Genomic DNA, 24,835 nt, shown 5'->3' on the forward strand with positions numbered 1-24,835 from the left:
AAAAGCAAAGAGAAACCCCACCAACTGGGAGAACATTTTTGCACCCAACACTAATGATAAAGGACTGATCACAAAAATCTGCAAAGAGCTGATGAGACTCAGCAACAACAAAGAAAATAATCCAGTCAAAAAATGGGCAGAAGAGCTAAAAAGAAACTTCTCTGAAGAGGAAATGCAAATGGCCAACAGACATATGAAAAAATGTTCAACATCACTTGTCATCAGGGAAATGCAAATCAAAACTACCATGAGATACAATCTCACACCAGTGAGAATGGCACATATTAAAAAAACTAGCAACAACAAATGTTGGCAAGGGTGTGGAGAAAAAGGAACTCTTCTGCACTGTTGGTGGGAGTGCAAACTGGTCCAACCACTATGGAGAGCTGTGTGGAGATTTCTGGACCTACTAAACATAGAGCTTCCATATGATCCAGCAATTCCACTCCTAGGTATTTACCCAAAGGACACGGAAACATCAATTCAAAGAGCACCTGCACCCCTATGTTTATAGCAGCACTGTTTACAATAGCTAAGCTTTGGAAACAACCCAAATGCCCAAAAATAGATGACTGGATCAAGAAGATGTGGTACATATATACCATGGAATATTACTCAGCATTCAAAAAAGATGAACACATGCAATTTGCAGCAACATGGATGGCGCTAGAAGGGATCATGCTCAGTGAAATAAGCCAAAAAGAAAAAGAAAAATACCGGATGGTCTCACTCATAGCAGGAATCTAGAAAACTTAAATAAGGGACCAGGAAAATGAATATAAGAAAGTGAAAATAAAAATCAACAAAAAACTATGAACCAGAGACACTTTTTGGGGGATGGGGGGGCGGGAGGGGAAGGATTGGGGTCAGAATGGGGCGTTTGCAATTGTATGGGGAATATAAAAATAAAATTTATTATTTAAAAAAAAAAACAAACCAAAATGACAATGAGCACTTTTGTCTCAATAATCATCTTAAATGTAAACAGTCCAAATTCACCAATCAAAAGATGTAGTGTCACTGAATGGATTTCGAACAGAGTCCAACCATCTGCTCTTTACAAGAAACTCATCTTACTAACAGAAGCAAGCATAGCCCTAGAGTTATAGATTGGAAGAAATTTTGCATGCAAATAGCACTAAAAAAAAACAAACAGGGCCTCCCGGGTGGCGCAGCCCTTGAGCGCTGGGTTGCAAAGCTGCCCACAGCCTCTGCAGCGCCGGTTCGATCCCCGGCTGCTCCCCGGCCACAGAGGAGGGTCCCACATGGCGCGCAGACCTCTCCTGCCGCCCGCTGCTCCCCTCAGCAGTGTACTTCGGTCCTTCTGCCTGCTCTGCTCCCTGCTCTGGCTCTGGTGAATTCTCTCACCCTCCCGCGCTTCTGACTGTACCCGTGCTTGTATAAATAAATAAAATGAAATAAAATAAATCTTAATAAATATATAAATAAATAAAAGTGTGCCTTCCCTTTAAAACAAACAAACAAACAAAAAACAGGAACAGCTACACTTATATCTGATAAGTGCCAGACCTAGGGATGCAGAGAGGAGCAGCCCCTGTCCCCTGTCTCACTCCCTTGGGGGGTGAGAGGATGACAGATGGGGGGGGGGGGCAGCAGGAGCCCAGAGGAAGGGCCACTAAAGCTTCAGCTGAAGAGGTGACCTCCAAGCTGACACTTGCAGAATCTGAAGTTTCTACGTGCAGCTCTGAAGAGGGATTTTCCTACTGGAGGAAGCAGCATATGCAAGGGCTGGAGCCTGAGAAGGAACCTGCATCCCGGGAGGGACTGGTTCCAGAGGGGAGGGTGGTCCCGCTCTGCAAGACTCCCCAGGATCTCCTGAGTTTTCCCCACTTCCACCCCACCCCCAAGCGCAGAGTCAAAAGTGCTGGCCATTTCTGCAGCAACCAACAACACCGGGTTACCAGGGCCTCTGCGACCGGGAGTGCGTCTCTATTGGCTGCCTCCGGAGCCTGTTCCCTGCAGGCCACTTCGGTTGGTTGACGCAGCCCAGTGTCTGCCTGCATTCTTGGCGCACTTTAGGGGCGGCCCCCCGCAGGGCCAGTCTCCATGCTCAGACTGCCACAGAGAGGTAACCATGAGGGGGCCCAGCAAGACACCTGGAGAAGAAGAAGAGCAGGAGAAAGAGGCTGCTACAGTCGCTGGGCATCCTGCAGGGGTCGCGGAGGACAAGGCAGATTCAGATTCCGACCTGGAGACTGAAGGTGCCCCCAGACAGGCGGAGCGATAAGGATCGGTGTCAGGCCAGTCTCCTCACCTTGAGAGCTTCCCTCCCTGGCTAGAGGGAACAATCTGGGGCCCAGGTGTCAGGGAACCGCTGTCCATCAGGAAGCTTAGCCCTACGTGCCCACCAGGGCAGAACACAGCCCCTCAGCCTCCTGGTTCCTGGCGGCATCGGGACTTCTGCTATTAGAATACCCTTCCAGGATGAGGTTAACGTGCAAACAAGCCCACCAGTGCCAAAGGAGGCCCCTTCTGAAGTGAAGTCAGGTGGAGTTTCCCCAGCACATAGGACAAACTAAGCTGAGGGGTGTCTTGAGCTTCGAGCTGTTTCAGTTACCCCTCCCCCTCCCCCCATGAGAAAGCCCCAAAACACAGGTGGGCTGCGCTCCCGCAGAAAGACACAGAATGACTTTGGCATCGGACAGACTGGCTCTGCCAGGGTTAGCTTCTTCCAGTGGTGAGAGGATTTTACTTTCTTTGAGACTCAAAGTCCTCAGCACAGGAAAAGAAATGCCTCAAGAGGGGAAGCACCTGACAGGAGGGAGGAGGCCGTGGCTGTGCCTGCAGAAGGATCCACATTTGTCCCTGTGACTTTCAGACACCCGTGGACTTGGAGAGAGGGCTGAGGCTCCCCACTACTCGGGGTCTTGCTGGGCCCGCGGTGCTGGGCCTGCCCCCTGCTTTCTGCGCCAAGGGAGCTCCCCAGAGCTGAGCCTGCGACACCGTGGCCTGGGGCCTCAGGTACCCTTGGAGGGACCCTGGTGCCACATTCGGAAGGGAGGACCTGGGGCAACAACTAAGGGTGTGGCCCTTCTGAACCCACCCTATACACTCCCCTGCCCCGCTGTGTGCCAGGCATGTCCCATCCCCCACATCTGGGTGACAGATGGGCCCAGGCTATGACCCAGAGCAGTATACTGACTTGGGAGTCTGCAGGGGGCCCCTAACCCATTGGAAAGGGGTCAGGGAGGGCTCCTGGAGGTGAGGTGTAGGAGTAGCCTAGAGAGAGGAGCAGGTACCCCCTGAGCATGTGGGAAGGGGAAGGCCTTCCAGCTGGAGGGCAACGAGTAGGCTGACCCCTGGGAACGCCAGCCAGGTAGTAACCGGCTGTGTCTGGGGCCTTTAGTCCTGGAAAGGAACAGGCCCCTCCCATTGTTCTCCTCTCTCCAGGGGGCACAGGCTCTGGCTTCTGCGCTGATCTCTAATCCCCATGTCAGGCGGCTGGACCTTGGGGACAGTGGGCTCCGTGGGGCTGATGTGGAAATCCTGGCACGTGCCCTGAGCAAAAACAGCAGCATCTGTGGTAGGTGCTCAGCCTGAGGCAGGTGGGCAGATTGGAGTCCTTCCTTTCCTGAGGGATGTGCGCTCCCCCAACTGGGCCCTCTCATATGGGGGCTGCTGGTATTGCTGAGGCCTCATTTCAGGGTGGGGCAGGTGGAGGCGTGCATACAGCTGGGCATCACTCTTTCCAACCACCCCACCCCATTCACTCTCCTCTGCTGGCCAGCACCCCTCCTCCCCCTGCATTTGGTGGCCTCTCAGTGACTGAAGGTGTGGGGGGGAGGGTCCTGTGACACAGAGAGGCAGGGCCTGGGAGGTGTGAAAAGAGGGAGGGTGGCGTGGGAGTATGGTGGGGCTGGATCCAAATGCTGCCTCTGCCACAAAGATCTGGATGATGCAAGGAAAGCAGCTCAAACTCACTGAGACTCAATTTTCAATCTGTGAAATGGCCCCAATAATTCCCGCCCACCCTTGAGGCTGTGGTGATCATAACATGCTCAGCAGAGAGTCTGAGGCATGTGAGTGCATGGCCACCTGGGCTGTAATTGCCAGCACGCAGAAATGCAGCTTCCAGGGCTTCTGTGGGTGGGGTGTATTGCTCTTGGGCACAGATCATTTGCAAGGTGGCTGCTGATGTGACTCCATCACAGGCATTCTTCCCAGGACTGCAAACTTGGAGGTGTTAGCCCCTTGACAATGACACTCCTGGACACATAAGCGGGGAGCTGCCTGGTCCCCAAAGGTGGCAGAGTCTCCATGTCAATCCAGAACAATCTGACTGTAAAGCTCCTCAGGCCTGGAAGCTTGGAGGATGGGGTGAGGTGGAGGAGGTGGACCTGACTGTGGAGCTGTCTGGCTGAGGGGTTGTGCTGGTCCCCAGATGTGGACCTGTCGGAGAACCTGCTGGGAGCAGTGGCAGCCCAAGTCCTCTGTGCCTCCCTCACGGTGAACCAAGTTGTACAGAAGGTGCAGCTGGCAGGGAACCACCTGGAGGAGCAGGCAGCCCAGCACCTTGCTGAACTTCTGCTTGCCCATACAAGCCTGAAATCCCTGGACCTGAGTTACAACCAACTGAGTGACCAAGCAGGTACCATCCAGCCAAGGCCGCATGGGGCGCTCCTCAGACAGGGTGGTGCTGAAAGGGACATGCTGAGCAGCCCTGCTTCAGCCTTCACCCACACACTCCACGCAGGCCTGCCCCCCTCCCTCTCCTTCCACACACAACTCTTGATTCTTCCCAGGGATATTTCATTGTCCTCCTCTGCCTGTGCTGGGTGCTGATTTCAGGGCCCAACCATGAAAATTCTGCTGTCACAAAAGAAACAAAAAGGGTGTCATTCTAGAGAAGAATGGGGACCCCACGCTGGAGAGGGGTGCATGGGGAAGATTCTGTGAGGTGAACATTTAAGCTGAAATGGCCTGGGTGGGAGGAAATCAGCTGCGAGACAGAGGAAGAATATTTCAAGTGGACAGAGAGCATGCAGACCTGTTCCCAGACTGGCAGACCCAGTGCGCCTGAGCTCATGAGCCAGGGGAGAGAGGCCAGGCTGAAGGGTGGAGAGAGCGGGGAGCTGCAGCGCTACCACTCATGACACCAGGCATGAAGATTTCTTCTTTTTTGTTTTTCCAGTTTACATGCATGCCTGTGCTGTTGGGTTTTCTTTTCTTTACAATTTACATGGAAGATTTTGTTCTCAGTGGAAGACACCAGTGGGATTGCTAGAGCTGATCACTTTTTTTTTTTCATCCCTTTTGCACAGGCTATCTGCTTTGCCAGGAACATGCAGTCATATCTCTCTGTCTTCAACCAATCAATTACAAGAATAATCTGGGGCCTTGGGTTAGGAATACAGATTCCTGCATCCCCAGACCCATTGAACCAGACTCTTGAGTGGCTGCTGTGCACTTTATTTTATAGGGGTGCCCCAGGAGATTTGTCTGGTTCAGAATGTTTGGGAAGCACTGGTCTGTCTCAGACTGCTGAGAGCAATGAGGTGGCAGCCTGTGAGAGTCAGTCGTGGAACCTAACTGCCAGGAGTGCATTCTTAAGAAAATCACTGTGGGGAACCAGTAAAATTAAAAGAGAAAATCGTTTCAGACTCTCTGGGCCAGCATGGTCAGAGGATGAGTGACAGAGAGGCAGCCAGCATGGATGGGACTGGAAGCTAAAACCCTGTAAAGGCTCACAGATATGGGGTCAGGGCTGGGTCTCCAACGCTGACTGGGGGAGCGCTTCTGTTTTCCCTTGGGATCCGTGGTGGGGAGCTTGACTCCCTTAAGGGGTGAAGGAGCTTGGATCTCAGTCTCCCCACCTGCAGAACGACTGTGGTAGCCCCTGCCTCTTCGACTGACTACAGCAGTCACTAAGACCAAGCATTAGAATTAGAAGAACCTTCTTACCCTCTAGCTGTTCAGCAGGAAAGGGCTGCACAACGAAGTGGAGGGCACCACTGCTCCTCCCAGGCCTGAAAATGTCTAAGGAAGGAGGAAATCACCCACATTTGAGAACCCGAGGGTGTCAGACCCAGTGCTGGGTCCTGGTCTCAGGGAGGCAGCACAAGGGGCCCCTATGCCCCCATCCCCACCGCCTGCAGAGAGCTCTCCATGGTGCTAAAAATGCCTGGGGGGAGGGGGGGGCCTCATCCAGGAGGAGCAGACTGAATGCTCTGCTCAATTAGCAGCTGTTTTCCCTCTGTGCATTTCTTCCCACCAGCCTTCCTGGACCATGCTCAGGGATGGGACTATGCAGAGGAGTCAAATTCAAATCCTTGAGGGGCATCCAGGTTGATGGGAGAGAAATCTAACAGCTAGGGCTTGGAAGGAGGGAAGCCAGTGGACTCGGGCCACATGAGCAGGCAAGGCTTCCCGATGGCAGGAACCCAGGCTGAGGAGCTATTCACCAGGTGAAGGGGGGTCAACAGGTCCACACAGGGTGACAGCTGAGAGGCATGCTGGAGCTGGTGCTGAGGGCTGACAGTGGGGAGCAGGGTGGTAGGTGGGACTTCTGCCCATTTCGCATGCTAAATATCTCTCAGGGTGTCTTACCCCACATGGCCTTCCCTTTCTTTTCTCTGAAACTTGCCTCACTCCTCCACAGCTGCTCCAGCCTTGTTCTACTGTTCCCCTAGGCCCCGCACCACCCCAGACTCTCATCTCTGCCCCTGCTCACCCAAGTCCACCCCCTACATCCTCTGCTAAGGAACCCAACCTCTACTCTAAAGCCCTCCCTGCCTCCTCACCACCTATACAGTGGTGCCCAAGATCCTTGGCCTGGCATCCAAGGTCTCTCAGTCTCTCTCAAGTGCCCGTCGCTCCTACCTCATTTTGCTATCTTTCCCCCAGCTCACCCCCAGCTGAAGGCCTGCACATGCTCCCTGAGGCTCTGCGTGTAATCCTGTCCTGTGTCTGCTGGCCTCTGTGCATGTGTGTACGTGTGGTGACTCCCTCGGTGTCCAAGCTCCTCTCTTCTGTCCTCACTGTCCTGCCCCCTGCCCCCAGGCAAGCTTAGCTCCACTCTCTTCCATTCATCCTTGTCTGTCGTTTTTGTTTTGATGTTGTTTTTAAGGCTTATTTTTATTTATTTATGCATATAAGAACGGGGGTGTAGGCCAGAGGTGTGGGGGTAAGAGGATTCACCAGAGACAGAGTGGGGAGCAGAACAGGTGGATCTACTGGAATACACTGCTGAGGGGATCGAAATCATGCCTCAGTGGCTGGTGATAACTTGATAGTGCCGAGACTTAACCCCTTGCATCACCAAGGTTTGTAGTTTATAATACCCCCATCCCATTAATTTGTATTTGTACCTTCTCCACTCCGTGTGAATTCCTTGAAGGCAGGCTGGAGCTATGTGCAGGTCCACTCTGTGATCCTCATGCCCAGAGGAGACCCTGGTACACAGCGGGCATCCGTATCATGTTTTGAAGGAATGAACTAGGTGAGTAAGGAGGTCTCTCTTGGTGTTTCTGAAGGGGAGATGCTTGGTCCAGCCCTGGCAGAAAACACAGGACTCACCCAGCTTAACATAAGCTGGAATCACCTTCGAGGCCCAGGAGCCATAGCCTTTGCCAAGGGATTGGAGGTAAGAGGCCCCCAACTCACCCTGTCATCTCCTTCGGCTTGTCTCTGGGTCCCAGCTCCCCTGCCTTTGGAACTCTTCAGAAACGAACCTTTCATCTTGAAGCAAAGCTTAAAGATTATTGCTTTAGGTGACTAATTTTCCTGGCTCCCATTTAATGACTATGACCTACTTGTGCACACTCTCAGGGCACTCACTGAAGGGGTCAAGCTCATGTGCACCTTCTCCAGACATTCTGCTGGTGGGGAGCATCAGGCAGTGAGGAGACACATTGTCACTGCTGGGCATGTATCCATGTTCCCTAAGATGACTCCCTTGCACCCTTGGATCCCAGCACACGCTCTCAAACACCTCACCCGCTCCCTGTGAGGTTCACAGTAAATGGGCGGTTCAAGAACCTGCCAGGATGGCACAAGGCACCTGCAGTGCCCCAAGTGCCAACCACCTTTGTCAAGTCCTTCTCAGGGAATGGATGTTGCTGCCTTGCCCCCTGACGGGGTGACCTGAGGGCTTCCCCACAAGAAGACATGTCAGGCTATCATCGCGTGTACTCACAAGCTCTCCTCCTTCCTCCCGTCACAAATCCCTGGATAAGCTTTAGCCAACAGCCTTCACTGGAGCCTCCTCTGGGCTCCTGGGCTGCTCTGTGCCTGGGGGCGCTTGTCCCTGAGGGGTGCCCAAGCAGATATGAGCACCGTATCTCCGGCAGCTGCTGCCACATGGCCAACCTGTAGTCTCTGAAGGTCATTCACATCCACATCCACCTTCCGCACTGTGTTTCTGGCCTTTGGACTCTATCGGTCACCACCACCCAAGTCACATGACTTCCCCGGAAACTCTGCCTGTCCATACGCGGCCTGTGATCTTTATACCTCGGGTCTCTTGGGTCCTGCGACTGGCTCCTGGCTTTCTCCACCATTGCATGGGACCCCATGGGGTTGCTCTTTTTGTGCTCCAGGCAAACATCTTCCTGAAAGTCCTGGACATCTCTCACAATGGATTTGGAGACCCTGGAGCCTCTGCAGTGGGTGAGGCACTTGCGACCAACAATGTTCTGGAGGAACTCAGCATGAGGTGAGGAGCATAGGGTGCTGCCCATGTCAGTGTCACTATCCCCAGACTCTGTAGACGGGGTCTCCATGGTAATCTTTCTGGTCTCTCGCCATTTAAATTCTCTAACCTACCACCATCTACTCATGATGCAGCTTGGGCCACAAGGATCTCCCAGGTCTGTCCTTCCTTGAGTTCATCATTTCCATGTTGGGGCTCATGGTTCCTAGCACACAGGTAGTTGGTGTGAAGTGAGGCATCTTCAGCAGAGCCTGTGGGTGTGACTGGGTGCTCTGTGTGTGTTCTTCCCTTTCAGAGGAGGAGCAGAGTGTGAGTGGGGCTGGGCAGGGCCTTGACAAGCGGGCCCTTACTTACGCTCTGCTCAGCACATGACTATTGCCGGCATGCCAAGCTCTCCTGCGGCCCCCAGCACAGTGCCAGCCTCAGCAGAAAACCAGAGCAGGGACCATAAGCCCAGAGAGGAAAAAATGGCAGACATCAGTCAGGCGATGAGCTGCTGTGGCCGAGCCCCTCCTTGGGGGCTACTAGAGTGAGCAGGGCCTGCCCACTGCAATTTTGCCCACCTTCCTTCCCATGGAAGGGAAAAGGCCAGAAGAGGCATTGAAAGATGCTGAGAGGCAAGTCCAGTGTTGGGGTCTGAGAAATCAGAGATGTGGGACTGGCTCGGGAGACGTGGCCAAGAGCAGGGATGAGGGCTGGAGTTTAGATCCAAGGTACAAAGTGGGAAGAAGAGGAGCAGATGTGGGGAGGAGTTTGGGTAGTTTTCCAGAACAGACACTGTTATGGTCATCGATATGGGCACAAGGTGGGGCAGACACATGGGAGCTGCTGAGTTCTGAGGGCGGCTGTCTCCACCAGGGGTGATGGGTGCTCTGGAGATGTTGGCTGGGTGATCTCCCTCAACACTGGGAGCTGCCAATGAAACATGCTCGTTATCCACCATTTACACCTAACCTCTCCAGGGTCCAGGGTATCTGTGAAGATGGAATGTGAAGCCTGACCAGGTGCCTGAGCCAGCAGCTCCAGCTGTGACCTTGAAGTGGTCTGGCTCTGCACAGCTGTTTGCAAGCTAGCACAACGCACATGTCTTTTTGTTGCAGCAATAACCGCATCTCTGCAACAGGCGCCCTGAGGCTGGGCCTGGGCCTCCGGGTCAACCAGACACTAAGGATCCTTGTTGTGAGTGTTAGCCTGATTGGGGGGAGGGGAGGCTCAAGCCTGTACCTAGCCATGCATATCTCCCTAGCACAACAGCAGTGGGAGGTACATATTCCAGAACCTAGATGAGGGTCTCAGAAAGGAAACCTCCTGGCTTCCTTTGGGGCCACGACTTCCCCTTTTCAACCCCTCACTCATTTCTGGCCTGGGCCAGAGTCTCACTTCTTCAGATTCCTCCTCACTTCATCCTTCTGTCCTAGTGGCATGGCATCCCACCCTTCCTGCCATCCCTCCTTCTCAGCTCCCTGCAGTGTTGCTCTGCTGCTGATGGTGAGGAGCACTCTTGCTTCCCCTTTATCTTCTTCCCTGAGCTTCCTCTGGCCTTGCTGGAAGTCAGCGTGAGCCTACGTGTCAGACTGAGTCCGCTGCTCAGACCTACCCAAGGTCTTGGGCGCACAGCAGGGGCTCTCTTGTCAATGGAGAGGGAGTGCGGAGAGGGCTGGGAGCTTAAGACAGTGAAGGGAAGATGCAGTCAAGGGTGGAGCATGTGACTGGGGACACTCATCAGTTCCAGGGGCTATCCAGCCCTGCCTGGCCTTCAGCTCCTTCAGCTGACAGAGCAGCCCCCGCAGCGCCCTCAACCCAAGCCTGTGGTTCACCCGGTTACCACCTCCTCCACCTTCACCCCCGCTGGAACATAGACCTCTTCTGAGCTCTGGATCCACATTTCCACCTGCTGTATGGTGCCTCGGATCTCCTATTGGCCAGCTGCATTCTGAGAGTAAAGCCTCTAAGAGCTGCCTAGTCAGGCTGGGCGGCTGGAGGGAGGGTGGAGGGGTACTTCTCATGGAATCACAAGCTGGGGCCCAGTGCTTGTCCCTCTTTCCCACACTTACCCTTCCTTAGCTCTCTTCTCCTGCAGAATGCTCGGGCAGCCTGCTCCTCCTGCTTTGCACTTCCCCTCCTTGAATTCTGTTGCCTGTCAGTTTCCAACACTTCCTTCCCACCTGCTACCAGGCAATTTTTCTAAACCAGAAACTTGACCCTGTGCCTCCCTGCTTTAAGCCCTTCAGTGTGGTTCCCTTCTGGATAAATTCAAGCATAGTAGTGCATCTTTCACTAAACTCTTTTCACTAAGCTGAACTTTCACTAAATCTGAGCTCTGCCTCCTTCCCTCCTACTGGCAGCACATAATGGCTCTCGCTCCCTGAGCTGCTCAGAACTCTCTGCCCACACAGGGCTTCATCTCCCCTCTGCTGTGTTCCTGCTGCTCTTTCCCACCTCAGCTGTAAACTTCCACTCAGGTGTTTTATCCTGCCCCCCTCAAACTTTACCTCCCAGGTAGAGCTTGGGGGCACTATCTCATTGCACTGATCACACTGCATGTTTATGATGTTTCCTTTCCCCCCCTCTCCCTCCAACAGGTGAGTTCTTTCAGGGTTGGGGTGTGTCTTGTCTGTATTGTCGGCACCAGCTCACAGTCAGCACTGGGTGGGTCCTCAGCCAGCGTTCACTCCCTCCTCCTCCTCCTGTTTGAGGGAGACACCTTCTGAGCTGAGACAGCAGGGCCAACCTGAGCCATGTCATCAGATACCTGCCTTCTCTTTCGCATTACTGTCTTACTTCCCAGGCTCAGCTTCTCTTAGTGTTGCGTGTGTTTGTGTCTGTGTTTCTTAGGTGTCGAGGAATCCTATGCAAAGTAAAGGCTGCTTTGCTGTTCTCAAGTCTGTCCAGGATAACCCAGCATCTGCCATAGAACTGCTGGATTTCTCTGTAAGAGCTTCTCACAAACTGTACCTCTTGTTGAATAGTCCTGTGAGGTGTTATTTCTGTTTAAAGGAAGCAAGTGGGGATTAGAGAAACAGAGGTCCCTGCCCAGATACCATAGTGTGGTCAAGTCCAAATTCTAGCCCCAGGCCTGAATGTAGGTCATTATACCACTCTGGCTCCATTATGCACCCCCGATGGGGGAACCTTTGTGATCTCCAAAGGCCACCCCTGGGTTCTCCATTAACAGAGAGAGGAGAGAGAGAGAGAGAGAGGAGAAGAGAGAGAAGAGAGAGAAGAGAGAAGAGAGAGGGAGAGGGGAGAGAGGGGAGAGAGGGGAGAGAGGGGAGAGAGAGAGAGAGGCTCAGCAGCATGATGCTCACTGCTTGCTGGAGTTTAGATTTGCGGGTTCAGCCCTTGTAAAGTGATCCGCCTCCCAACCTGGCCTTACTGCCTGCAGGTGGATCGTGGGGCTGGAAAATCTGCTTGTGTGGCCGAAGGAGGTTAGGTTCCCTTTTCATTCAGTTTCACCTTCTTAACTGGGGGGGGGGGGGTTTGGGGAGGGACCCTGACATTTTTCCAAGGCAGTTAAACTTGAAGAGAATCCCCAGATGCAAATTATTAAAAGAAAGATACCAATTATTTTAACCCTGCTTTATTTCAACCCAGATTTGAGTCTTTCCAGAGATGTGTTTTTATAGTTCTGATCCCTCAGGTCTAAAACAATTGATGTGTAGCATCCTTACTGTGTCCTTCCATCTGCCTAGTCTCTACAACTCCAAAGCCAGAGACTTGTATCCTTGACCAGGTTCCTTCTGCTTTAAGAATTCCTGTCGGCACTGAATTTGAATATTCTTTTTTAAAAAAAGATTTACTTACTGTAGGGGCAGTGTAAAGGGCAGGACTGGAAAAGGTGCAGGTTTTCTGATCCCATGCAGACCGGGTTAAGGAGGAGTCAGAGTCCTCAGTGGTTTTTGCAGGTCTTTTATTGGGGTTCACCAGGCATATGGCAGGCAGGGGTGCAGGCCTGCCAGCCTCCCAGCCCCCAGCAAGTCTTCACTCTATCTGAGCTCTCTGGAGTTTGTTCAGCTGCTTCTCGGCTTCTCTTTCGGCTTCGGCTTCTTTCTCAGCTTCTTGGCTTCTACTGACGTCCCTGTGACGCCGCCCTTAAAAAGCACAGTCTTAGCCCAGGTGAATCCCATCTACCTATGCCCACACCCTATTCCAGGTGCCCGCCATCAGGCATGCATTCAGGACAAGGATCCATCATCCATCCTGATGGGCGGAAGGGCAGAAATGCCTGACATTTTCTTTACCCTACAGGCAGGAATGGCCATGGAGCAGGTTTTCTATGATTCCGTGAAGATGGGGTGATGGAGGAAAGAGTCCTGGAGCCCTCAGTGGCTTTTGCAGGCTTTTATTGGGATTACCAGGTACACGGCAGGCAGGGGCACTGGGGGGGCCGGGAGGCTGACAGGCCTCCCTGGCCCCAGCAAGTGCTCACTCTATCTGGGCTCTCCGGCGTTCTCTGGTGGCCTTGTTCTAGTGGTGCTTCTGCTTCTGCTTCTCTGCTTCTTGCTGGCATCCCTGTGACCCTGCCCTTAAAAGCCCAGTCTTAGCCCAGGTGAATCCCATCTACCTATGCCTACACCCTACTCCAGGTAGGGTGCCATCAGGTGCCCGCCATCAGGCATGCATTCAAGACTACAAGGATCCGTCATCTATCCTGATGGCGGGAGGGCAGAAAAGCCTGATACTTTTTACCTTACCCTACAGTCCACCCCCCAGGGTTTTCTGACAGACAGTCTATACAAGTGTAAGGTAAGGTAAAAGTATCAGGCTTTTCTGCCCTCCCTCTACTAGGATAGAATACCAAACCCTGCAGTCCTGAATGCATGCCTGATGGCGGGCACCTGGAATAGGGTGTGGGCATATGTAGATGGGATTCACCTGGGGTAAGACTGGGCTTTTATGGGTGGTGTCACGGGGATGCCAGCAGAAGCAGCGAAGCAGGAACGAAAGCAGAGAACCACGAGAGAAGAAATGGCCACGAGAGAACGCTGGAGAGCCCAGAGAGAGTGAGGACTTGCTGGGGGCCAGGAGGCCTGCCAGCCTCCAAGCCCCCTGGCACCCCTGCCTGCGGTGTGCCTGGTAAAGCCCAATTAAAGCCTGCAAAAGCCACTGAGGGCTCCAGGACTTCTCCTTTACCCAGACTGCTGGATCAGAAAACCTGCAGTGTCCGTTCCCGCCCTTCACAACAAGTCATATACGTTTCTCTTGGCAATAGAACACTGCAGCCATGACCCACAAAAGCAAATGAAATATATAACAAAATACAACAGAACACAAGTAAGTCCAGGCAGGGCACCAACATGCAAAAGATAATTATTGGCACCAGCAGATAATCCACTACTTCTGCTGCCAAAGGCACTATTCATAGGAGGGAGGGGAACCACTCACAGCATCTGCCTTAACACACCAGGAGCCGTCAGGTTTCATGGCCTTCTCTGGCTGTGGTCTCAGCCACAAGCCACACACAGCATCCACCCCCAGGATGCACTCACTCCGGGATTGGCAATTGTGTACTGTTGGGGGTAAACGCCAACCCTCAGGGTTTCTGTCTGTGGTTGCTCCAACATTTGGCTTTCATAGCCACCAATGCAACTCGCAGACCCCTGCACTCAGGCCAACCCGCTGCACAAGCACATGGGTCGGGGATCCACACTCCACATGCGGCCTCTCTTGGGTCCCCTCTTTGGCTTGGGCTCCATCCCAAGCCACATTCCCCACCTGTCCCCTAAGGACGGGTTCCTCAGCTCCTCACCCTCACTCAAGAACGAGCAGGGCATCACCCACAGGTGATTTTACGAGACTCACTGGCCTTCCTCAGCTTACTTAGTGCTTAACAGCCTCTCGGGGCTTCCCAAACTTAGCATCAGTACCAGTTTTTGCCTTCCCAGTTGGCTTTTCTCCTCTGTCTAGCTGCTGGGCAGTACACAGGCCTGCTTTTGGCCATCAAGGCCTACTGGCCACCCCCAGGTTCCCATCTCCTGGGGTTTACAAACGAAACTGTTCCACCCCCAGGGTCCCAAAACATATCAACCTGCAAGGTCCTCTGCCTTCTGGCGGGATTGTCAGTCCAACTCCATTAGTCCAAGTCCATCAGGCCTCTCCCTGCATCAGCACTGGGGAGCTCCAAATTCTGGTCCTTTCTTTCCCCGATGATTCTGCTGCCTCAGGGGTCTTTGGCTGGTCCTCTTGGGCCATCTCCTTCATGCGAGGTCTCGGACCTTGTCCATCTGTAGCTACCGGACCTTGTCCATCTCCTGTGCCACCACGATGCCTCCAGCATTGTCACAGGCTCTCAGTCTGCTCCAGAGGTCCCTTCTGAGGTCTTCACAGGTCTCCATACCCATCTGCATGGATAATACTGCTGACTACCCCAATTGTAGGGGCAGGAATGGCCACGGAGCAGGTTTTCTATGATCCCATGCAGATGGGGTAAAGAAGGAAAGAGTCCTGGAGCCCTCAGTGGCTTTTGCAGGCTTTTATTGGTATACCAGGTACACGGCAGGCAGGGGCACTGGGGGGCCGGGAGGCTGACAGGCCTCCCTGCCCCCAGCAAGCGCTCACTCTATCTGGGCTCTCCGGCGTTCTCTGGTGGCCTTGTTCTCGTGGTTCTTCTGCTTCTGCTTCTCTGCTTCTTTCTCGGCTTCTCTGCTTCTTGCTGGCATCCCTGTGACACCGCCCTTAAAAGCCCAGTCTTAGCCCAGGCGAATCCCATCTACATGTGCCCACACCCTATTCCAGGTGCCCGCCATCAGGCATGCATTCGGGACCACAGGGTTCCGTCATCTATCCTACTAGCGGGAGGGCAGAAAAGCCTGAAACTTTTTACCTTATCCTACACTTATTTATACAAGAACCGGGGTACAGGCCAGAGGTGCAGGAGGGTGAGAGGATTCACCAGAGACAGATTGGGGAGCAGAACAGGCAGACTGACTGAAACACTCTGCTGAGGGGAGAAGCGGATAAGACAGGAGAGGTCTGCCGCGCCATGTGGGTTTCTCCCTGGCCGGCCGACATCGAACCCGCACTGCAGAGGCTGCGGACAGCTTCACAGCACTGCGCTCAGCCCGCTGCACCACCAGGGAGGCCCCTGAATTCGAACATTCTTAAAAAACAAGAAATGGAATGGCATATTGTAATGCCAGCAAAGCACAGAGCAGGTTTTGGATGATACAGGCAGACAGGTAAAGGAGGAGTCCTGGAGCCCTCGATGGCTTTTTCAGGCTTTTAATAATCTTTCTACCCCATCTGTAGTGAGGCAACAGGTGCAGGGCTGGCAGGGAGGCCTGGGGGCCAGAAGGCTGGCTGACTTCCTCGCCCCGGCGAATCTTCGCTCTTTCTGGGCTCTCTGGTGTTCTCTTGTGGTCTGTCCCCTGGTCTCTGCTGTACTCCACTGCACAGTTCTCTGCCGCCTTTGCCTCTGCTGCCGCCCTGATATGCTCAGGCCCCAGGCTCAGATGTGCCCACTCATGCGTGCGCACACCACGCTCGAGGGTCTGCCTTCAGGCGTGCGTGTAAGACCACAGTTGTCGCTCATCGATGCTAATGGCGGGAGGGCGGAAAAACCCTGATCACTTCCATTTACTCTACACATATGAGATTGTCCTGCCAAAAGACATACTTATTCAACACAACGTATGGTTATCATCAGAAACTTAGTGTAATGAAAACACCACAGAGTTTGGAATGAGACAGGCCTGGGTCCAAATTCTAGTCAGCATGGGATTCTGATTAGAGATCAACACTAGGCAAGATGCACTTTTCTGTTTACTTATTCCTTCACTGCTGTCATTCGTCTAATCTGATGCTCACAGATTTTATCCTCAGTTTTTAGGGAAATACTTCTGAATCCTTACACTTGATGCGAAATTATTCCCGGGACTCAGTCTTGTCTTTATGTGAAACAAGGCTAATACCTACCACTCGGGGTCAGGCCTGTGCAGAGGAAGACTCAATGAGTACTAGGTCTTTATCCCCAAGCCTTTATTTTTGATTTTTATTGAGAAATATCTATGCCAAAAAGAGCAGATAGATTGAGTAGAGTTCAGTGAATTTCTGCCAGCAGCATGTAACGTACATAACCAATCCCCTGATCAAGAAATAGAACAGGACCCTCCAAGTCCCCCTCGAGCCCCTTTCCTTCTCCATTTGAATGACTTGGGGAATAATGAGATTGTCGTCCACAGGAAAGAAGTCACCTTAAGGTCTTCGAGCTCTTGTGTGCTGTAGGTAAAACACGTCAAGTTCTCAGAAAGGGATAACGCATTGCTTTGTGCTGGGTTTCTCCTCAGAATATCCACGTGAACAGAGAGTTTGATGACCTTGCTAGTTCCGCGAAGGTAATTCTCCCAGCACTTTGCATAAAGACTGGTGCTCATAGAGTGGAATACAAAAAAGAGTTGCTGCCAGTGTCTGACCCTAAATGACTACGGAGTATGGCTTCCTCATCTCCCATCAGTCACTTCAGCTCTCATGCTGAGGATTCTGGCCGTTCAGATGCCTTATTGCCCCTTGAGTCTGAATTGAGTCTCCTGTCAACCAGGTGGTAAGTCCTGTGGAGCCAACCTTCACGTGACTTGACACCCTGTGGCCCCTGCACTAATTGGGACCTTCCTTTACTTTCACTCAACACAGACTCATATTATGTGCTGCAAATTGTGCTGGGCAGTGTGTCAAAGGTGCCCAAACAACCTCTTTCCCTGGTGCTCTACCTTGGAAGGCAATTGAAATGTAAGGAGGTATGCAACTGATATGCCCAAATTCAACGTACAGAATGCATGCTAACACAATTTTTGGGAAGGCAATTTATTATTATGCACGCTAAACTGCCGGTGCCCTCTGTTCCAATGGTCTGATTAATCTCATCTAAGAAATAACTAGAGATGGATACAAGGATTAGTGCCCAAAGATGTTCATTGAAATGCTGTTAACAACCATGGAAACTGGAAATGGTCTAAATGTCCAATAATAGGGGATTGGCTAGCTAAGAGGTGGAACTCTGCAAATAGTAAAACCCCAGCATGTTTTTACTAATGTTACTAAATGTTCAAATGACATTTAACAATTTATGAAAACGTACACGATTAATGCTAAGTGAGAAAGTCAGGATAAAAATCTCGCATGGTTTGTCTGGAAATCTTCAAAGGCTTAAACATAGGGTTACCCTATGGCCCAGCAATTCCATTCCTATGGAAACGAAAATATTTGGTCCACACAAAAACATCTTCACAAATGTTCATAGCAGTATTTTTCATAATATCCACAAGGTGAAATTGCCCACCACCTGATCTGTGGATAAAAAAATATGGTATACCCATATAATGAAATATTATTTTGCAATAAAAGGTAGTGACATTTGGAGTGATGAATCTTCTAACTTGATTATGGTAATAGTTGCACAACTCTGTAAATATGCTAAAAATTGAATTGTATGCTTTAAATAGGTGAATTGTAAGGTATGTGAACCGCAAGTCAATAAAGTTATGTAAAAGAAAAAGGAAGGGATGGCATGTGACACAACATGGATAAACTTTGGAAACATTATGTATGTGAGTGAGAGAAGTCAGTCACAAAGACCATCTTCTGGATCATTTCATGGGTATGAAATGTCCAAACCAGGAAAAATCTGCAGCGACAGAAAGTACAGTAGAGGTTGCCCAAGGCAACCTTGGGGGTTGGAGGGTTGACAACTGGAAGATACGGATTTCTTTGTGAGATCATAAAAATGTTTTAAAATTGGTTGTGATGATGGTTACCCAACTCTGACTATACTAAACGACATCGATTTGTACACCATCTTACATGGGTGAATTGGAAAACATGAATTATCTTGATAAAGCTGTTACCAAAAGGTCATATTATTGGATCCAAACTGTATTTTTAAGTGTGTGAATGTATATACACAGGGGGAAAAAAAAGGAGCGGAACCCCCAACTTATTGGCAATGTTTATTTCTAGGGGGTGGGTTTATGGGTTTTTTTCTTTATGTTTTTATGTATTTTCTACATTTTTTACTTTGAGTGTTACTTTTATAATCAGAAAAATTAATAGTGTCACCAGACAAGGGAGCAGGCCCAGGGCCCCTAGTTCCGATCTCGTCCTCCAACAACACAGGCTGGCAAACCAGTCACTGCCCACTGCTCCACCCACTGGAAATCAGAGGGATGGACTTAGGGGCCATTTGAGACTCTGTGGTCAAGACTGAAAAGTGGATCTCACAGACATTGGTGAGGGCAGGCAAAGACTCAGCATTTATTGCTTAGTGAAAGAGCAAGGAAAGTTCTGGGGCGGGGGTGGCCTCTCTGGAGGTGAAAGAGACTCTCCGAAGAGCCTGAGCTAGGGGTCTGCACAGGTTTGGGAGCTGGGGTGTTGTAACAGTGTAATCCCCAGGGAAAGGGAAGATTCCAGGTTCTCTGCCCCACCCTAAGGAAGGGCGGAGCTGGGCAAGGTGGTAAACTAGAAATGACTGGGGAAAGGGCTGGAGGAAAGAGAAGAAGCAGAGAGAGATGGAGAAAGAAAGCTGGAGGAAAGACATGTGAAGCCGTGCTTGCTTCTTGGCCTTGGACAGTGCCTGGGACTTGGAGACGTGAAAAGAGACACTTGAAAGAGACATGGGTGAGGAACCCATGGGGGGACTGACAATGGCAGCCTTTATCTTGACTTGTATTTTGATTTTGCCCTTTTCCTTCCAGACTTTCCTGGTCCCTTCTGCCCCTTTTTCATGGCTCCCCCCCAGAAGGTGCTTTAGACTTATGGCAAACTTTCAGACCTCAGTGACCCTGCTTTGGGCCAACCCTGTTTGGCTGGACATTCACCCATGCAGGGATGGGTAACTGGATGTTTAAATGGAAACTATTTTAACTATATTCTTTCTCTTCTCTGCGCACGAATTGTCTATATTGCACACTAATTGTATTAAAAGTTCTTTTTTTTAATAATTTATTCCTTTTTCCCCCCCAAGATCCACCTACTTATGCATACAAGAGCTAGGGTACAGGCCAGAGGTGTGGGGGTGAGAGGGTTCACCAGAGACAGAGTAGGGAACAGAACAGGCAGACTGACTGAAACACCCTGCTGAGGGGAGCAGTGGGCAAGACAGGAGAGGTCTGCCCCACCGTGTGGTTTCTCCCTGGCCGGCCGGAGTTGGAACTCATGCTGCAAAGGCTGCGGATTGCTTCACAGTGCGGTGCCCAACCCCTTGCACCACCAGGGAGGCCTAAAAGTTCTTTTCATTAAAGGTCTTACACACTAGAGTATCCTTTGTCTTGATGCAGCAGATGCAGAACCTATTTAGAGCAGGCAGGTTTGAGGATCCTGGGTTACCCCTCACTCTGCCAGATAAAAGTATAAGAACAAAGGAATTCAATTTTATTGGCTGAGACAGCAAGGAGAGTGGACCTGGCTAACGTCCATTTGTTGTTGCTAGTAGGGAGCACCAATCAGCTGTAGCTTGGAGGTCTGCATCTTCAAGGTGAACATTTCACAGAGGCCGTGTGCCCACAGCTCCAGTCTGAACTGGTCTGGTCTCAAGCTCTGGGATCCTCTTCTGAATCTGTAACTCCCTTTTCTTCTAATAGCAGTAAACTCAATAAGCTGTGAAAAGACCACCTAGAAATGGTTTTAAAAAACAATGAGCCAAGAATATTTATGGCAACAAGTGTGAGGCCTGGAGTCATCAGGTGCTTCGTCTCTTGTTTACAAGCCCATGGGAACAGAAAAATCTGGTTCTTGAGTTCTGTCCTATATGTGTCCTGGGACTCTTCCTGACTGACTAGTAATTAAAACCACAACATGATACAGGTAAGGTTACAATGATAAGTGCAAGGTATAGATAGAGCCCCGAGGAAGGAGGGTGATATAGACTGAATTGTGTCAGTCCCCCAATTCATGCGTTGAAATCCTAACCTCCAGGAGATATTGGAATCCTAACCTCCAGCATTTATTGATTAGTGAAAGAGCAAGGAAAGAAAGTTCTGGGGGGCCACTCTGGATGTGAAAGAGACTCTCTGAGGTGCTGGAGAGGGAATGATTAAGGTTGAATGAGGTCGTACAGGTGAGCTGGGATGGGATAGGTCTCATAGCTTTATGAGAAGAGGCACCAGACAGCTTGTTCTTTCCACCCACGCCCCACATGAGGATACAAGAAGGAAACCCTCTGGAAGCCAGGAAGAGAGACCTCAATAGACATCGACCCTCACAGACCTTGAGCTGGTAATAGGGGCTATGGAGGGGGAGGAGATCGGGTGAGACACTAAGCTGCTATAGTAGGGAATCTGCACATACGTGTTGTTTATGGCCTGTCTGTCCTGAGTGAATTTTCCAGCCCGAGGACACATCTGGAGGAGGGCAGGGAGCCAGTGCTCGCTGCAGACCAGCCTCAGCACGGCGGGACGAGCATGAGGCCAGGTGACCAGGAGCTCCGGGGCTGGACATCACAATCTCCTGGCAGCAGTGAAGGCCTGCTTACTGCTGAACTGTCTTTGTTCAACTCACTAAAAGGCAGCTGGAAATGAAAGGTTAAGGCACTTTCTTTAGGGTGTGTAGCGGCAGGATGGGACACGGAGCAGCATCTCTATGATGGGAGCAGGCAGGCGAAGGAGAGTCCCAGGAGCCCTCAGTGGCCTTTTCAGGCTTTTATTGAGTTTACCAGGTACATGGCAGGCAGGGGGGCTGGCGGGCCTCCCAGCCCCCGGCAAATCGTCCCTCTTTCTGGGCTCTCCGGCGTTCTCTCGTGACCTCTGCTTCTCTGCTGGGGCTGCTCTCTCAGTTGTTCCTCTCTCTGGTCGTTCTCTTTCTTCTCTCCTGGTGTCCCCGTGATGCCGCCCTTATAAGCCCAGTCTCTCAGCTCGGGTGTACCCATCTATTCATGCCCACACCCCACCTCAGGTGCCCTTCAGGCATGCATTCAGGACCACAGGGATCCATCATCCATCCAAATGGTGGGAGGACAGAAAAGCCTGATACTTTACTTACCCTATAGGGTGTTAGCCACCCCCCAATCTTCCAGATTGATGGCTACCTGATTAAAGCACACTTTAGAGCTCACTCTATTTCTGTCTCTTCTGCATTGGCATTTAGTGGTGACAGGTGGCCCAAACTCTGATCTTCCGGTTACACTGGGACTTCTAGCCTCTAGAACTGTGAGAAAATACACTGTTGCTTAAGTCACCTGGTCTGTGGTCTTTTATTATGGCAAACAGCTGAGTAGGAGGGAAGGCTTCACCCTCCTGGGGAGAAGAGGCAAACAGGGTTTCTTTTGGTTTCCATAACTCTGTTGTCCTCCCTCCTCCCTGCTGCAAAGGGCATCTTTCTAAGTACAGATGTGGTTGTGCCTTTAGAGGCTCACCAAGGCCTATAAAATATTCCAACTCCTCTATGTGATGAGTCCCATCACAGGGGCAGGATCCACTCTCTTGCAAGGAGGGGAAGGGTCTGCTCAACACCTTCTAGGGAGTCGCCACATGGGGTGCCACTTTCTAGTGATGAACTGGAGGTACCCATGGATTCCTTCTCCCTTGCCTTTCTTTTTTTTTTTTTTAAGAGTTATTTATTTATTTATTTATTTTACAAAGAATGGGGGTACAGGCCAGATGTGCAGGAGGGTGAGAGGATTCACCAGAGACAGAATGGGGAACAGAACAGGCAGACCGACCGAAACACACTGCTGAGGGGAGCAGTGGGGGAGACAGGAGAGGTCTGCCGCGCCATGTGGGTATCTCCACGACCGGCGGGGATCGAACCAGCACTGCAGAGGCTGCGGACAGCTTCACAGCGCTTCACTCAACCGCCTGCGCCACCAGGGAGGCCCTCCCTTGCCTTTCTCAGAAGGAAATGCATGTTGGAGCCTAAAGAAAGTTAAGTTGATCTTTACGGAACGGAAGAGCCCCATGATTGTTCCAAAGTCCTCCAAAATGGACTTTGCACCCCAACCCAGGGAGGGAGAAGAGCAGGGTTGTACCCTCCTTCTCCTTTGTCCCCAGAAGCCCCTTTCTCCTTTAAAAGCAGGTGAATCCGGCCCGGTCGCCGGGTGCTACACGGGAAGAGCCTTTCTGCACTGGCAGCGGGTGGAAAAGAAAGAGGGAGGCCACTTTGGAGAGATGGTGAACAAGCCTCTCGCAGGCAGTCCGCTTTGAAAAAAACGGAACCGGTGCGGGGAGCCAAAAGGGATAGCAGCATGAGGTCGTAGTCAACTCATTCTCAGGCTAGGGGCTCACGCAGTTGGGAACGTCCCAGGCGTGGCGGTGGAGGCGCCAACCTAAAGCCCAAAAACGCCTCGGAGGCTCCAGCCCTCACTGCGCGCTCGAGGACTGTGCAGCCTTCCCGCCAAAACTCGCATCCAACCAGAAAGCGCCACAGTACACGAGTTAAGCAAGGACCAATGGGAAGTGGGGTTCTGGGACTCGGCCCGCCCCTGGGCTCTGCGGACCAATGGCTGTCGAGGCGCTGGCGGACCAATTCCCTGCGCGCCCGTGCGCAGCGGCCGAGTTCGTTGGGCGCGCGGCAGGCCGGGCGGTTGGAGTCGAGCTGCGGCGGCGGCACCGCTCAGCATGGTAGGGCCGCAGGGCCGCGCGGGGTGGGCGCCCTGGCCCGGGGTGGGCGGGGTGGGGCGTGGAGGTGGGCGAAGCCGCTCTGTGAGAAGGCCCGCGGGGCTCGGGCGCCGGGGAGAGGCCGGAGGCCCGCGGGAGGCCTGGGCCCCGGCCCCTGCCTCGTCCCTGGGCTTGTGGGCGCCGAGGGCGGTGGCGGCCCCGAGCGTGGCGGAGACCAGGGCCCGGGGCGGGCGTGGGCCCGGGCGGCCGCGGCTCCTTCTCGGCCGTGGCGGAGCCGCTGAGAAGGCGCCACCTCGCCGGGTTCCGAAGACCAGAGGCGGCCGGCACCGCTGCGCTAGAAATTACCCGGGAGCCCGAAGAGATTCTGTTTCTGTTTCTGGGGGTTCTGTCCCTGGAACTTGTCATGTTTGAAATGAACACGGAAACTTTAAAAGTACCTATTCACTCTAGAGCCACGCATGTGGACAGAAGAAATGACCCAAGACTGAGTAGCCCAAGGTTTCTCACTTCTTTCAAGTAAAAGTAGCTTTCCTCGGAAGAGAGCGGCCAGTTCAGCCGGGCGCTCAAACGGAACGTGTCTTCCCGTTCTGTCAGGGTAGAGATTGACTGAACGTCGTCTTTTCGTTGTTCCAGCAAGGCCATCCTTACCCTAAATTTTGTCTGTCTGTCGGTGCTTGTGAACAATGTGCTGGCCGCCGGTGCAGTTCGAGCTCAGACGCCAGCACTCTCGCCATCTTTGATGACCCACCACCCGTGCAAACTGGAAGGGCTCGAACCCTCGTTGTCCTCCTGGGAAGTTGCTTCTATCTCCGTGTATTCTGAAAAGGTCTAGATACTCTGCTGGGGCGGCGGTCAGCAGAAGCAGAGGTTCATTGGCAGGAAGAGGCCTGGCGTGGTTGGAAAGGAAGGACAGGAGCAGAAAGGTCTGTTCGGTGGCAGGAAGTTGAGATATCTGGGTGGGTAGGATACAGTGGCATCTACCAAGACTGAAGAGACGAGTTGGTGTGGAGTGGGAAAAGAACAGAGGAAGTTTCAGATAATTTTCTTCAGGAAAGACAGCTGAGTAAAGAAATAGGAATTTCAATGCTTCGGGTGAAATGGCAACGAGAATTTCTCGTGGCTTTCTATTGCGAGTTAGGAATGATCTCCCTGATTGGTTTGGTTAGTTTTATGAACTCAGATTCAAATGGCCTTGTGGACAACTCAGCTCCCCGGTCCTTATTTTGTAAAGAAAGAAATTGTGTGGTTTGCCCAGGTCACAGAGCTTGCACTGATCTTGTGGGGGCTGAATGAGTAGAATGCCAAGTCAGGCATCTTGTGAACTTGAGTATCTGCATCTAACTAAGTAAAGCGAATGAATAATCTCGCTGAAATGATGCGGATGGGTGGATTCTAAAGTGTTAATGAATTCCTCCTCTGGGTGAATGAGTTCCCTGTCAGTGTTCTTTCTAGAACTGAATGCTCCCTTTTGGGCTGTGGTGGAGCGTTTGCTTCATTGCATTGATCTTTGATGCCCTTGATAATTCTGAGATTTGATACTTGCGTGATAGAAAACGGGACTGGAAGGTGTACATTGGAATTTAAAGTGGACGGACACCTCAGTTTCATTTGATCTCATATAGTT

The 24,835-nt window shown here is 51.9% G+C and overlaps 1 protein-coding gene across 1 annotated transcript; it reads left to right on the forward strand.

Annotated features, from left to right (window-relative positions):
* Window positions 1-2,095: 2,095 nt before the first annotated feature.
* Window positions 2,096-17,091, forward strand: LOC311178744 (leucine-rich repeat-containing protein 74B-like; the record flags this gene model as incomplete). The annotated part of the gene is made up of 9 exons (XM_084245477.1): window positions 2,096-2,222; window positions 2,840-2,982; window positions 3,412-3,544; window positions 4,403-4,609; window positions 7,494-7,603; window positions 8,559-8,674; window positions 9,772-9,850; window positions 11,507-11,602; window positions 16,957-17,091. The coding sequence occupies 9 exons, from the start codon at window positions 2,096-2,098 to the stop codon at window positions 17,089-17,091; spliced, it is 1,146 nt and encodes a 381-aa protein (XP_084101603.1).
* Window positions 17,092-24,835: the final 7,744 nt, after the last annotated feature.

This window comes from Talpa europaea, assembly GCF_964194135.1.
Source record: "Talpa europaea genome assembly, chromosome: 10".
NCBI classification, from domain to species: domain Eukaryota; kingdom Metazoa; phylum Chordata; class Mammalia; order Eulipotyphla; family Talpidae; genus Talpa; species Talpa europaea.